Here is a 14,931-nt window from a genome sequence, read left to right as displayed (position 1 = left end):
AACGGCGGTCAGCTGATGAGGCGCGCGATTGGCTCCGCTCGCCGCCTCATGCCGTAACGCGGTCACGTGACTCCGCATGACTTTTGGAGGATGCTGCTGCTCTCCTGATGTGGCACAGCAGATGCATAAATCACACTTCACTGTGCAATATTTAAAACCACAAACGCTGAAAATGTTTTACTTTGTTAGTTAAAAAGATTTTTATTTATTGACTTTATTATGAAATTTTGACATTGTTACAGAGATAAGAACAACTGAGGTATTATGTCCGTTGCATCTCAAAGTAATGTACTAGCAGACAAATCAGTTGCAAAAAAACAAAACAAGAATGTGTTGGGTTCATGCCAGGTCTCTGTGTGAAACTTGCTTACATTTCCTGTGCATGTGTTTTTTAGACTATTGGTGACCCTAAATTAAATGGTTTTGTGTCTCCGTGTTTGTCCTGTGATGGACTGGCAACCTGTCCTGACCCTGGCAAACTGTCCTGACCCTGCTTTCACCCATGGTTAGCCGAGATCAGCTCCAGTGACCGGAGACCCTGCAAAGGATAAAGAAGCATAGAAGATGGATTGTGGCCTCAAACTTGCTGTAGGTGTGAATGTGACTGCCCGTGTCTGCCTCTCTTGTGTTTGCCCTGTGATGGACAAGCAGGTGATCCAGGGTGTACCCCGCCTCCACCCAGCAGCGACCCTGAAACAGATGGATGGATGTCACAATGGAACTATAAGTCAGTGACAGTGTTGAGCAGATTACTGAAAATTCCTACTTGATTACTGTCACCCTTGGCCATAGTTAGTTAGGATCGGCTCCAGCAATGCATGACTCCGAACAAGAGATGGATGGATGGATGGATGGATGGATGGATGGATGGATGGATGGATGGTTTACAGTCAGTAGTTACTTCTTCAAATAGAAGTGACTAAATAGTCACCTGTAATATGTACTTGGTTAATGATTTCTTTCATTCAGATTCATTTGGATTTTGATTAATTCATTCCAAAATTGATTGATTCATTCATTCAATAATAATACTAATAATAAGGATTTGTTTTAATATATAATATAATAGTTGTTTATGCATTTACTTCTGTGGCCCTCACAATAATCAGAGTTGCCCATCTGATGACTGATTCACTCATCAGCTTCAGCTGTAGTGACATAAGGGAGATGGAAGTCAAATGGCTTTTAGAAAAGGCTTTGTCATCTGAACTGATGACAATGGGAAGCAGCAGTAAACAGAGCATATTAGATGAAGTACCAACATGCAGAGGGAAGCAGGTTATGAAGGTAAGCCAGTCTTTAATATTGGCTGCTAATTTGTCACAGGCTTTGTGGAGGCAGGCAAACAGGGGCTAATGCTCCAGCTAACAGCCTGCAGCTCAGGTTATTTTTGGTTTGTCCGCCTCATAGGGAATTAATTGAAATGAAAGAAATAAAGGAACTCACCATGTACATCACTTACCTGTGATGATTCAAACTGTGTTACAGCAAGATTTAGGTAGCCCCTCTCATTAAAAGCTCCTTCAAACATACTAGTGACTAAGAGCACAACTAATATTTTGTTTATCCATTTGGAAGGACAAACAACATAATCAGCCATATATCTACAGTATACTTAAAGTGATGCTATACACCTGCGTGCTTCACCATACTGGTCTGAAAGAAATACGGTTTGGGACTATCAAGAAACTGGAAACATTTTCTTTATTTAAAAAAAAAAATAATACAATATCTGATTGTAAGTATCTCTAGTCTGGGATGTTTTCACATTGCATGATTGATTCAATGATTTTGACATTTTTGAAACAAGACCAGAAATGATGTAACCATAGAAACTCAGGACATATTGTTTGTTACTTTGACTGTAAAAATGGACATGTGTGGTTGTAAACACGACTTCAGTATTTTTGATCTGATATTGCCATGGGCGCGAATTAATGGTTGGAGATGAATGTTCATTCATGTAAACACTGGTCACTATTTTCACACAAATGGCTTGCATTGAGCTCTATAGTGCAGAGATGGATGTGTCAGTAAAAGAGCTGCATTTGTTTCATTTTGAAAAATGATATTTCTTCATAGACCTCCGTATGAAATAAGTAAGCAAATCAAATTCTTATGGTTTAAATTACAGCTCAGACTTTGCTTGGTTGTGTTATGAACGGTGCAATCATGACTTTGATGTATTACATTTTGATCCCTGTTCCTTTAAATAGTACTATTGCCATACCAGAGTGTGCACATACACATATCCCGTGCTTCACCCCTCAGAATAAAACTAGGTCAGAGTTTCCAGCCGCCCCAGTGAACCAGAGGCGTGAGCAGTAGAGACAGAGTCTGTCTGCACTACAAGTTCAATGTGAAGAGACCAGATAATCATTTGGTTCATCAAACAGTAAAACGAGTGCAAACAATTATGCTTCTTTCATTTTATTTGTAATTAAAAAAAAAACGTTGTGAGAGGGAGATGTTGTAGGGATTTCTTACCTCATAAGGATCACGTGGTATCATTTATGTTGGGAGTCCGTGCACGGGGTACCAGTTATGTTGGGTTTTGGCAGTTTGGCTATCGATAATGATGAATAATTGTCAAAGATAGTAATTATTTTATTGAAAATGTAATCTGATCTGTATCAAGCACCTCGGGAGCACCACTTGTTTAAGAGGAAATGATAGCCAATTCAGTTATATCAGTCTCATAAGATATACTCATTAATTTAGAATTTGAATTAATGGTTGAATTAATTACAATTACCAGAATTTACAGTGAAGCTTGAAGGATTTTGAAGTTCTTGACACAGAAGACGTCAACATTCCGTTCACCTTTGTCCACATTAATAAGACAGCAAGTATGATTTCAAAAATCATATTTATTTACAATGAAAACAAATAAATCAAAGATTCTAACTACCTATATAGAGCTTGGTGTGTGCAGGTGTGTGTGTGTGTGCGTGTGTAGAGAGAGAAAGAGAGTGAGGTGGAGGGAGTGTGTGTGACCTGGGACGTAACTACAAAACAAGATGGCGGATCACAAGAAACTACATTCAGAAAGGTGGTTATCAGAGAGGATTGTAGGACAACTCGTCCACAGATGAGATTTCAGAATTTTTGGGAGAAAATAAATCCTGTACAATGTACTTTTACATATCATTTCTGGTTGATATTTTTTATATATTTCATATATCTAGTATATGTCCATATATTGTATATTTAGTATAGTATCATATGGCTTTGTTTCTGCGAAGAATGATCTTCTTTGTGCACATGACGCCCCCTGAAACTTCGGCACTGCTGTGTGCTGCGCGTTCCAGCTCCATCAGTCACATTATAATCATCACTACTGTGTGAGTCCTGCAGCTCGTTAATATGTCAGAAGGCGCACTTACGTGATGCACCTGAACACATCACTCAAAGAAGTCAGCCACAAAGCGGATTATCCCGTTCTGACATGGGGCACTACATTGTCTTTACACTGTTATAAAGATACTTTGAAATTCAATCCTTCAAATCAAAATTTCGGAAAAGACATGTAACGTAGCTACTTTATGAGCCCCACAGCTCGTTAACAATGCCCAATTCTAAAATGAGTTTATTTGAATGCTATTTGCTTTGTAAAACATCTGGAGTTGTCAGGTGGTGTTCAGTTACATGTGCAATATTGTGTTTGATATGAAGTGTGTAGGATTAAGTTAGTAAAGCAAAGATTAGCATGCAGACCCTGTGTCTTTGAGTGGCAGAGCTGATGTTTTTTACAGGTTGATAACTACTCTTGATATCATTATCAATAGAACTCAATCACTGTAATAGAACCAAGTGAGCATCTCCGTGCGAACTCTGGCTGGCTGCGTTCTGCAGGCCGGGGAGAAGAAGCTGGAGCTGGTGATTCAGGAGCAGTCTTTCTTTGCAGCGTCCTGGTTGTTCCCTGTCAGACTTGAGGAGCCGGTTGCTCGGTCTGTGATGCTTTTCCTGCTTGTTGAGGGAAAAGCACAGAGGTTCTGTGAGGTGCCGTTTCTCAGGTCTCGTCCTGGAGAAACAGGTTGTGAACGGCACACACCGGGGTTTTAGAATTTCCCCACTCTGGAACCCGCAAAACTATGCGTATGGAGAGTTGTCTGTCTGTACCTCAATCTGTCTATCTGAAGTCAGAGTTGTCAATGTGTAAAATCATTTGTCAACGTGAACCTGAATCTGAAAGTCTACGCATTCGAATACAAGTGCTGAAAATACAGACCACCCTAACTGTAACCCGTCCCTCCAGGACTCATAATTCATGAGGAACTCTCACTCATAACGCACACGACAAAGCCTCCTGCACAAGCAGATCAAGCGGCCCAAGACGAGTTTGTGGGATAATTTTATTTTTAGTAACTGACAACTCTGTCATCATTCAAAATAGGAACAAAAAACAAACTGTAATAAAGTACTGATTTTGGTCTCTACAAGCGTTGGAACTAACCTACTACAGTTTTTAAATGACTAATTTAATGATTCTGCTATTATAGTATTTAAAGAACAAAGAACGTGTAGTCTTATTTTCAGTTGCTAGTAAAGTAAATCCACTTCTACAGTATTTAAAGCATTTACTAGTAGTCACAACTGTAATGCAGTTCTTTTTTTTTCATTGCAAGTAAAGGAACTGGCCTAATATAGTCAATAAAGCAGTAACTATAACTAGTCAGGTAGTAATTTTCAATTAGTAATAAAATAATGTCATAATTACAGTATTTATTTAAGTTCTTGTACTATTTATTTTCCCCCAGTAACACCACAATGCCAATAAGTCACAGCAGCACCAAAGAGAAGAATATTTGATAGAATATTGAGGACGATGATGGTGTCTCTTTTACTTCTTTGCGCTCCTCAACCCTTCAAACAGCAGACACTTTGCCTGTGCACAGAGAAAGGAAACAGTCAGAGAGCTCTCGAGTAAAACAACGTGACGATCTGTCGTGTTTGTTGATGTGTCTATTTATGTGCCGTGACTGTTTACAAGCGTTAGTGCCAACCTCATGCCAGCGCAGTGTGTCAAGGGGCAAACCCAGATGGCAGTGGGGACAGTTGTCAGTCTCGTCGGGCATTTCCTGGTGCCTTTGTCCCCAACAGGGGCCCTCACTGCCCCACAGAGGACGGCATGTGGAGTGGGAGGAACAGGCCACCCCAAAGTGAGGCCTCGGGTCTGTCTGGTAACTCAACTTCTGGCCACTAGAGGGCAGTGGTGTAGAAGGATCAGCGTCTTCCTGTTTGATAAGGACATAGTTTTGTAATACAAGATGTGAATATAACGATTTTCAATTCACAATCCACTTTGACACTTTTGAGTATACTAAATACATAATGAAGTTTCAATCAAGAAAAAAAACTTAATTTGATTTGTATTTGTTGCATTGCTTAAAACTTTCAGTCAACTACAAGTAAAAGTATGGTTGTTAAAAAATACTCAAGAGAAAGTGAAATATTGTTTTACTATCTAAATGCATTTAATCATAAAGTCAGTGGCCGATATTTTCTTTGATTTATCTTTATAAACTATTCACATTGAAACCACATTTCATGATATTGTATAAAAATGAAAACCTTTTGTTAACAGGTGTTTTGTGAAGCCGTCGGCTATAAACCTGCACAGATATCAACTACTTTAAATATGAATATTGATTGGAACTGGAGCATCTTATTTCAAAAGTCAGAAAGTAGATTGATCATAACAATAAAAAAATTAACATTCTTGGAAAAAAACCAACAACTCCAAAAAGAACAACTGCTTGATTACAGTAATGTGAGTATTTGTAATGTCTTCCCTCCCTCCCTGCATCGATCAAACGCAATCATATGAGCCTACAGACTCATACTGTAACTCAGTCTCACCCTGGGTCGGGGAGTCACATTTCTCTTTTTGTAGATATTGACTTGAGTAAATTATTGAATAGCTCACTGAAAAGCAGACAAGAAGGAGGCGGTGGCATCACATCACTATTTTTTATCATCATAGGTGTTTGTTTTTTTGCAGCGTTGCACATGCACAAGAATTATTGTATTTACACATGTGCAATACACTCGAGTACTCAGCCTTATACAGAAAACTAATTGAAAGTTCAGTGTTGGCTGTACTAAATATGAATTTCTCATAAGCTCAGGCTCCTTCCTCGGTGAACTTTATAACATTGTGATTGTACAGCAGAACAATTTAAAACCGTCAGGGAATAAAGAGTGTGTGCTCCTAACACATATACTGTTGACCCGACTATTTTACTTGTCAGTGTATAATGTGGATATTATAATTTAAATGTGACAACCTGTTTTGCAGCTTCAGGGTGATAATCTGAGTCCAAAGACCTCAAGCAATAAAAGCAGGGCTCCGATGAATGATCTGTGAAAAGAGAAACTATAAAAAATGATGACAAAGACATAAGTTGAGTTCTAAGTTTCCTCGGTACTTTTGTTTGCAAGCCGCATTCCTCGCTCAACCGCGGCTTACTCTGTGAGGCGGAGGGATGAGATGACACTGATGGGGGGGTGACCTCGTCCTCAGTTGGCAGGAGGGACTCTGGGAGGCAATCGGTACTCTCCTGTGTCACCGCGGGAGTCGGAGTCTCCTCTGAGCTTTCTGCAGCACTGATACACTGATCCTCTCCTGCCTTCATCAGCACCACCGACCAGAGGACAAAAAGGGGAGAAACCAGGGTTCATTTCTGAGAGAAAAAGTGATCCTAACCTTCCCTCGGTGCCGTTTGTTTTTGTTAATATGGAACCTGGCTGGGCTCTGCCTCTCCATCGCAGGCTCCACACCCAGCCTGCTCGTCTCCCTCTGGTCGACAGAGCTGGCGGGACTCATCGCCGTCCTCGGTGCCGCTCGCCGGCAGCGTCTCAGCCTGGGTAGAAGTCGTCCCACTGCGGGTCGACAAAGAAGCGGGCAGAATGAAAACACCACTTGACTAGAAGGTTATCGGTTAATCTATCAGCATGCAGCTTACACCAGCTCAGGCTCTACAGTTACACTCAAGACTGATGATTGGGAAACCTTCATTCTCTCCTTGCCTTACCTTTCGGTGCTTTCTCCTCGTTCCTCCCTCTCTTCCTCCATCTCCGCTCACATGTCTCCCTCCCAGGGTGCCTATTGTGTTATTCCTCTTAATCCCCACCGTTATTGGACTTTTCCCTCTCTTCCTCTCGCCAGGTTGTTACCCCCTCTCTCTGTCTGGCTCGCTGCTCTCTCTCCCTCCCTTTCTGTCCTTGAAACGGAAACTCCGGGCTTTCAATATTTGATGTGTCTGAATAGCTCACAAGCAGGTTTCTGTAAAGAGTAATCAGGCGAGGGCTCTAATGTCCTTGTGGTGGAGTGTGCTTTGACATTTACAAACTTGCTCACACCATCACTGAAAACAAGTTCTCCAAAAAAACAGAGACCAGGCAGTTTGTCATTTTTTATTTTTATTTTTAAAGTGTGTCCATGTCTCCAACTTATTTTGGAAACAAAACTTTATTATTCCGTAAGAGTAAAAAAAAAAAGTCACTCAGTGGTGATGACTCATAGTGATGACTCAACAGTGAAAAACTTATGTCTTGATAAGTAAAAATATCTCTTTAACGCGAAGATACTGATTTCTTTTCCTTTTTTCTTTTGTTTTACTACTGGAGTAAATAAAAAAGCATGGCTACTGAGGATTTTACATCTTATTGTGCCGTCCGATGCTTTTTGCTTTCAACACATTAGTTTTTTTTTATGGTTTATAATCAATATAAACATAATAGGCAAGTGAAGACGAACAAAAACTATTTCAAGTATAGGCAACAACATACCACACATGACTATGATTTAATGGTGCAATGGTATTTAAAAATTTTTTTTCTATTTACAATTTTACACAACTTTCTGATTTTTCAATATGACCTTTCAAAAGGTGATATTGAATGCTGCACTCCACTTCATTCTTCATTTAATGAAACACTTGTGTGAAATAACTTTACCATTTTAGATTTTGAGGAAAGAATTATCAGTGTTATAGTGGATGTATGTACGGATGTATGGATGGATATTTATTCTGCACGCGTCTCATTCAAGACTGCCATCTTGTGCACAGCAAGTAACTCATTTCACCAGCAGATGGCGCCAAAGCATTTCCTGCGAGGCCCATAAACAGGAGGCGGAGAAGCAAGCCCTAAACCACATTTTAACCCTGGGAATTTCTGCTTTACTCCCTTTTTTCATTCTTTTTTTTCTCTCTCGTTTGACCACATGTTAATTAGTTTGCTTTCTTTCGGTGTATGAACATGAATATGTTTTGCACGAGCAGCTTGAATAAAAATCCCAGTAAATCTGAGAGGCAGCGGCAAATATCGGTGGATGTGATTTTCAACCACAACGATTAACTAGATGATGTGACTTGGATTTTAATTTCAGGATTGATCTGTGGAGCTGTGGAATGTGTGTCTGTGGTTGTGTCTCCGCACTGCGTGTTGATTGTGTGTCGATGTTCTCACCGTCATGTGTGCATCGGTACATGTATTCCTATAAGTGCAGGGCAGGTAATTTGAGTGTTTTTCCTGTATATATATATATGTGTGTGTGTGTGTGTGTGTGTGTGTGTGTGTGTGTGTGTGTGTGTGTGTGTGTGTGTGTGTGTGTGTGTGTGGTGTGTGTGTGTGTGGGTGTGTGTGTTTTGTGGGAGGAGGGAGACAGGAACATAAGTGGAGATGACTCACCAGTCTTTTGTGACAGTGGTGCAGAGAGAGTGCTTTTTACCCATTTCTCTCCCTTGGGGCTTGCATACAAAACAAGAAATGGAGAGAGGATAGAGAAGAAAAGGAAAGGAAGATTGGGTGTTAGGTAGCATTAGGAAGGAGTGAGGGGGGGCATGGATAATTGAAGGAAAAAGGGGAGACGATGGGAATGAGGGTGGAGAGCAGGACAAAGACGAGATGAAAGGAGTGAGCAAAAAGACAAGGGTTGAAGGGATCATAAACAAAGGGTGCCGTTTCAAGGAAGAAGCTCTGCCTCTGTTGTCCTAATGGCTGGTGAAAGCATGGTTGATGGGGTGTATTATGTCCAACAATGGTAGTTTAACAGACAACTCAACAAATATAGGGAGGAGGGGTGACTCACAATGACAAGATTCAGATATAATTTGAAAAGCTCTTTGAGGTCAGAAGCTATTGTCTGGGAACATCTTGACTCTTCGAGCTGATTACATATATTGCAGAAGAAGATTTCCTGATTTGTCTCGTATCCACATTTTACCCAGAGGTAATCCGAGTAAAAAACACAAATTCAAGTTAATGGGAATTGTTATATACTTTAAATGAAATCTTCTGAGGGGTTAGTCTGGTGAGTTACTGTATAAAAATAATAATAATACTTTTTTTTTACACTTCCACACAACAGCTGCCATTTTAACTGCAGCATTCAAATCCTGATATGTAGAAAAATGTGTCAACTTTCTTCTTTTTTGTAGAAAGATGTGTCAACTTTCGTTGCATCAATATGCAACAAAAAAAGGAGCATCAGCCAAAAAAATTAAAAATAATCCCACACCCGAGCGTTACACAAAATTATATCTACCATTACTGAAGTGTCACCAGATTATTCTGTCAAAAATTAAAGGTTCACAGTGTTTGTATTTTGGGGCGTTGAGCAGTGAGGTTGTGAATTAAAACCGTGTCAATAGAACAAGAGATGAGATATGAGAACCCATGGAGGTCACAATCACATGTTGTCATACAGAAGTCTAAGATGTTTACATACTGACAACTGTCCATTTTAACCTTGGAGTCTTCAGGCCCTTTAAACAAGGAACTGTAGAAACTGTGGGTCACAGTGGACCTTAAATACCTTAAATTACATTACATTACATTACATTACATTACACGAGCCCCAACAAGGCAATTTTCTCCAAAAGCAAGCTACGTCTACAACAACCAATAATGTGATATTGGTTAATAATGTAATACCTGCCAATAGAGTTGGCCATTGTAAATGTAATAAAGCCACTAGCATAGGCACACATTAATAATGTAATGAAATCATTGGAAGAATATACTACCATACATAGACAAAGAGTGCTGAATACTATCTATAGTCAGTGAATGAAAATGACAACAGTTTTATCAACTTTACCTATTTTTGATGAAAAGAACTGCCCAAGTATTACAAAAAACACATTTCATCTTCAAGACATGCAGTCATAGTTATAGTAGTATTTTTAAATTACTGGCAACTTATTAAGTTATCGGGAAAATGTTTATACAATATTGATTCAAATATATGATTATATTATTTGACAAGTTATTACATTGTTGGATTATTGGTTCCTTCCGAGGTGAAACCTACAAACATTTAAAAAAAAACACTCATGCATCAGTTTTGAAGTCGCCATATTTATCCAACATGGCATCCTGGTTCATCTAGAAACGAACCCAGCGTCTACCTGAACGAATGGCAGAAGAATAAAAGACACCGTTGGATGTCATGCCAGCCAATATGAGCTTTTTCATGTGGTGCTGGTGTTTTCTCCGTTTGCCAGAGTGACTTTTCTCTCGGTATTCCAGCTTAAACCCACAATTTTGAGACATGCTTGTTAAAGAGGTTATTGTAGATTACTTTGGGATTCCTCCCCAATCTCCGCTTGATTGGTTCCATCTTCTGTGACCCTAAAGTGGATAAAAAGATTTAGATGAGGCATGGATTTAATGGTGATTAGATTCCGTGTCATGTTTCACATCTGATACATGTATTAAAAGCTCTTGATCATTGATCCAACTCTTTTAAGACCAGAGCCTTTGAGTGTTGTAAACGTTATACTCTTTAAGCAGGGTAAATTCATTCTTTCTAATGTCACACTGACATTTGAAGTCAGAGCCTGAACCAAAGCCCCACAGCAGTAGATATTTAATGATTATTATTTAGTCCCATTTTGAAGGGTGTTCAATATTCATACTCCTAATGGCTGACATTTTTCCTCACATTTTTTTTTTTTGTTTCTGCAATTGCAAGGGCTTCTTGAGGCTATTACTGATGAATTGTTGGGCTGTCAGAGTCTTGTGTGCCAGGCACTGGATGTAAACCAAATTTTGTGCCTGCGAGAGTTGGAGCTTTCTGAAAAATTCAAATTGCATTTTAATTATGGTGCACCCACCAGGCAAAATATAAATGATTACTATAAGGACATGATGTGATCTCAAGCTTGACAAACACTTATCCTATTGTGTTTGGAATTCTTTAGATCTCTATTGTGTAGGGTGTCAAAAAAAACAAAAAAAAAAAACACATGAAGGTGGAAACGTAAACACCAGCGTTTTAACAAAGCTCCTCTTTGTCCCTGCCTCAGCAACAAGGTGGTAATGAAAGCTTTCTTTATAGGCCACACCGAGTCAGCAGCTTCAACATGGAGCTCGGGTATTATCAAAGACCTGTTCAGCCGTGTATCAGGCCTGGAACATCTTCTGTGTGTGAGAAGAAACGGAATCCTTTCAGACAAATGGCACATTCCTTATTCTGCCATTCACATGAGATCCACCAAGTCTAATATAAACCAGGATGTGCGGCAGCCATTAACGCTTGACACGCAAAGCCATACACCTCTAATGCATTAATAAATGAAAATGAACTAGCATTAGTTAGCGGTGTTTACCCAATCAATGTAGGGTATCGCTACAAATTTCTTCTGCCAGAAATGTTCTGTTGATTATTTCTCATCCGAAGTTATCAGCCATCGTTTTTGAATTAGACAATGTTAACAGAAATATCAAAATGACACCTTGAAGTTTTCCACTCTGAATTTCTTGTTTTTAATTTCTTTATTGTCATGTATCACGTGCGCCTGACCTCTGTTTGTTTTGATTGTAATTAAATGCACTTGATTCAATTTGTCAAGTTAGACTCCGCTAAAAAATTCAATTAATCAAATCTTAAATTACATTATGGATCAAATTAAAGTGCGACAGACAGCTGCGGCTTTTTGATTGCTTGTGAGCAGATTTCCTTCTGACGAAGGAGTCATCTGAACTCCCTCTGACTCAAGCATCACTTCTGCTAACGCGTTGAATCGGCCCTGCCAGAACAGTTGAGGTCTCTGCTTCTGGTTGCTCAGAGCAAATGTTAAAACACAGCGGCAACAGGATATTGTCAGAGAGCTATTTTCATTCCACTAGTTGTTTTGGAATCGGGTCATCTTTTCTGGACACCAACCAATCACGCTGTGCGAACCAGAAGCCACATCACAACATCAAGCATGTAGATCTGTTTAGATTACTGTGTTCAAGGCTTGACGTCGGGGTTAACATTCCCGGACACAACACACTGATGGTGAAGACTGAGAATCAGAGCAGCAGCTCATTAAAACGTTGTACCAAGCTGACGTCAATGTTAAGTTTGGCCCTCACCAGCGGTATCCATTTTTCTTGTGGCCCCTCGGGAAGATTAATTGCCCACCAATGAATCAACTGACCCACATGGTGCAGACAGCTCGGCTAATAGGCCACAGCAACACTGCAATATCACGTCGTGTGCGATACTTAGGCATCCGAACTGTGGAAAATCCTTTTTTTTTTTTAAATAACGACTAAAGTACTGACACTCCCAGCAACTTTTAATAATGAAAATAAGTTATTTCAAGCGAACTGAAGAAATTTACTGCAACTTGAGAGAAAATGGTGACGGTGACTAATTATCATTATGATTATCTAAAGTAACTACAAGGTAGAATTCACTTTATACTGAGGCGTGAGTCATGGTGATAATCTGTTCAAGCTATTAATTACCTTTTCTTTTTTTTTTAAACCTGAAATAGGAGACAACTTATTGAGCTGTCAGCTGTGTTTATGGCCTTATCGGTTTTCTTTGATGGGGGGGGGGGGGTTGAGTCGTGCCTTCAGCAGAGCTGGATAAAGAAAGGTTTCCCAGTCCTTAATGAAAATGAAATCCTGGAACACCATAACAACAACCCAAATTCATTTATCCCCCACAGTCCACCAATAAATATCCAGTTAGAATATTCACAGAAGGTACAAGCTGTGAGGGAATATCTGCATTCATGGTCTCCGGGAATCAGTCATTTATGACTCTCGTGAAGACACGAGAGGCACAGTTCCAATCAACTGAGGAGCAGGGTGGGAAAGGTAACGTGATTAGGCTATAGTGGCAGCCTGCTAATCATTGCCAGTGTCTGGAGCACTCACAGCCAACGTAAAGTTTGTTTTGATGCCAAACAAGCGGCAAATCAGAAGCACTTCAAGGAATTATAGCAGGAGGGCATATTGCCTTGTGTGATGTGAGAGAAGGGGAGGAGGTGTGAAAACAAGATATGGCAAAACCTATCTACCAAACACCTTTCCACCAGCCGGCTGGCAGGCCCGAGGCAGGAGCGAACATGACTCAATCTTTATCTTGAATGCCAGCAGCTAAATTACTATACAGCTCAGAGAGCGAGAGAGAGAGAGAGAGAGAGAGAGAGAGAGAGAGAGAGATCCTGTGCAGTAAAGTGTACAGATGGATGACTCATACACCAATCATGTGACTCATCAATCACTGCAGTTTTCCATTTCCCTCCCTCCCTCTGAATTTTTTCATTCTTTGGTTTTTCACCCTCTTTTCATTCCCTTTCTTGCTGCTTTCTTTTTCTTTTTTTTTTCCACTTCATTTTTATTGTTTGGAAATATAATACACTCCTATAGTTTTTTTTTTTTTTTTTTTTTTAAAGTCCTGTTTGTCTCCACCCTGATGAAACACGAATTTCTACAAGTCGTGATGTTGCTGAGCTTCGACTGATTGTCTTCCTTTGTGCGTTTGAGTCAAGAGTTGAAGTGTTCCTGCTTCATTTGCTGCTGCAGAAAGACAACAGAGCACTCCCCCAAAAAGCCATTAAAAAACTGAACTTTAATAAAATAATTGCTTTTATTTTTTATCATATAGCAAAACTAGTAATCATCATGCTGATATATACACATTGCACGGGCATATTTATTTCACACTGTACATCTTACAATGCTAAAGGTGACATCAACAACAACACTCTCCTTTTACAAGACAGATGGCTTCACTGTGGACACAGTGGCCCTCTTCCTTTGAGATTTCTTTTTTTATTTTCACAGTTTATTCAGAGAAAACAACCATTTTGTATTCTCAATACTGTTTTATTTTTTCTCTTTTTTTGTTCTTTTTTTTGTTCTTTTTTTAAGATGCAAGTAGAAAGACGTGCATTTAACGGTTGAAGCACAATCCCTGACTCCCCGGCCTGAAACTTCTCAATGAAATTCTCCTGAAAATGAACAAATGTTTGTAGCCTCTTGGTGGAAATCTGTTTGAAAAAGGCTGCGGAACAAATATGTGTGATTTCAAGTATATATTTTTTTCAAATTAGTAAAAAAAAAAAAAAAGAAATAAAAAAAAATACATAATGGCTGTGACGCAAGAAAAAATGTTGAAGAAACACTTGTGTAAATAAAAGTGCATAAATATGTCAGTATATAAAGATGAACAATGAAAACAATTACCCCTTGCAGGGTCAAAGAGTACCATATGGTTGTGGTGATGCTGATACCCCTTGTGGTGGCTCTTTAATAAATATATTGACACAATAATGTCTGGATCCCAAAATGATTGAAAACCCTTAGACTACCAGGTTGGAAGTGTTTTGTGTTTAAAGTTTGTGCTTTTGGAGTCCACAGGGTTTCTACATTGGGTCCGGTTGTGATGACAGAATCATGCACTATGATATTTCCCTTATAGAACCACGGTGCGTGTAAGGCAAATCTGATTCTTGTGTTTGGAAAAAACTGAAATGTGTGTATTTGGCACCTTTGCAAATTACAGCGGTTTAACGCCGATCCAATGGGGAATAAGAAAAGGCAATTACACACATCAAATACAACAAAAATATATCGTCAGCGTTTGACAGTCAGGTTTTTTTTTCTTTTTTTTTTTTTCTGTTTTGTTTTTGTATA

General features: G+C 39.4%; 1 protein-coding gene across 1 annotated transcript; it reads right to left on the bottom strand.

The window, feature by feature from the left end:
- Positions 1 to 4,324: 4,324 nt before the first annotated feature.
- LOC308122078 (uncharacterized protein) lies at positions 4,325 to 7,223 on the bottom strand. Its single transcript, XM_080483703.1, has 6 exons — positions 7,038 to 7,223; positions 6,747 to 6,885; positions 6,473 to 6,632; positions 6,291 to 6,364; positions 5,007 to 5,237; positions 4,325 to 4,888 (listed from the first exon to the last, which is right to left on the bottom strand). Exons 1-6 carry the CDS (start codon positions 7,076 to 7,078, stop codon positions 4,844 to 4,846), a joined length of 690 nt encoding a protein of 229 aa, XP_080339829.1. The 5' UTR covers positions 7,079 to 7,223; the 3' UTR covers positions 4,325 to 4,843.
- Between the last annotated feature and the right edge of the window lie 7,708 nt (positions 7,224 to 14,931).

The sequence above is a fragment of the Lipophrys pholis genome, assembly GCF_963383615.2.
Source record: "Lipophrys pholis genome assembly, chromosome: 16".
NCBI classification, from domain to species: domain Eukaryota; kingdom Metazoa; phylum Chordata; class Actinopteri; order Blenniiformes; family Blenniidae; genus Lipophrys; species Lipophrys pholis.
Note: the sequence above shows the minus strand (reverse complement) of the source record. Positions and strands in the feature narration are given on the sequence as shown.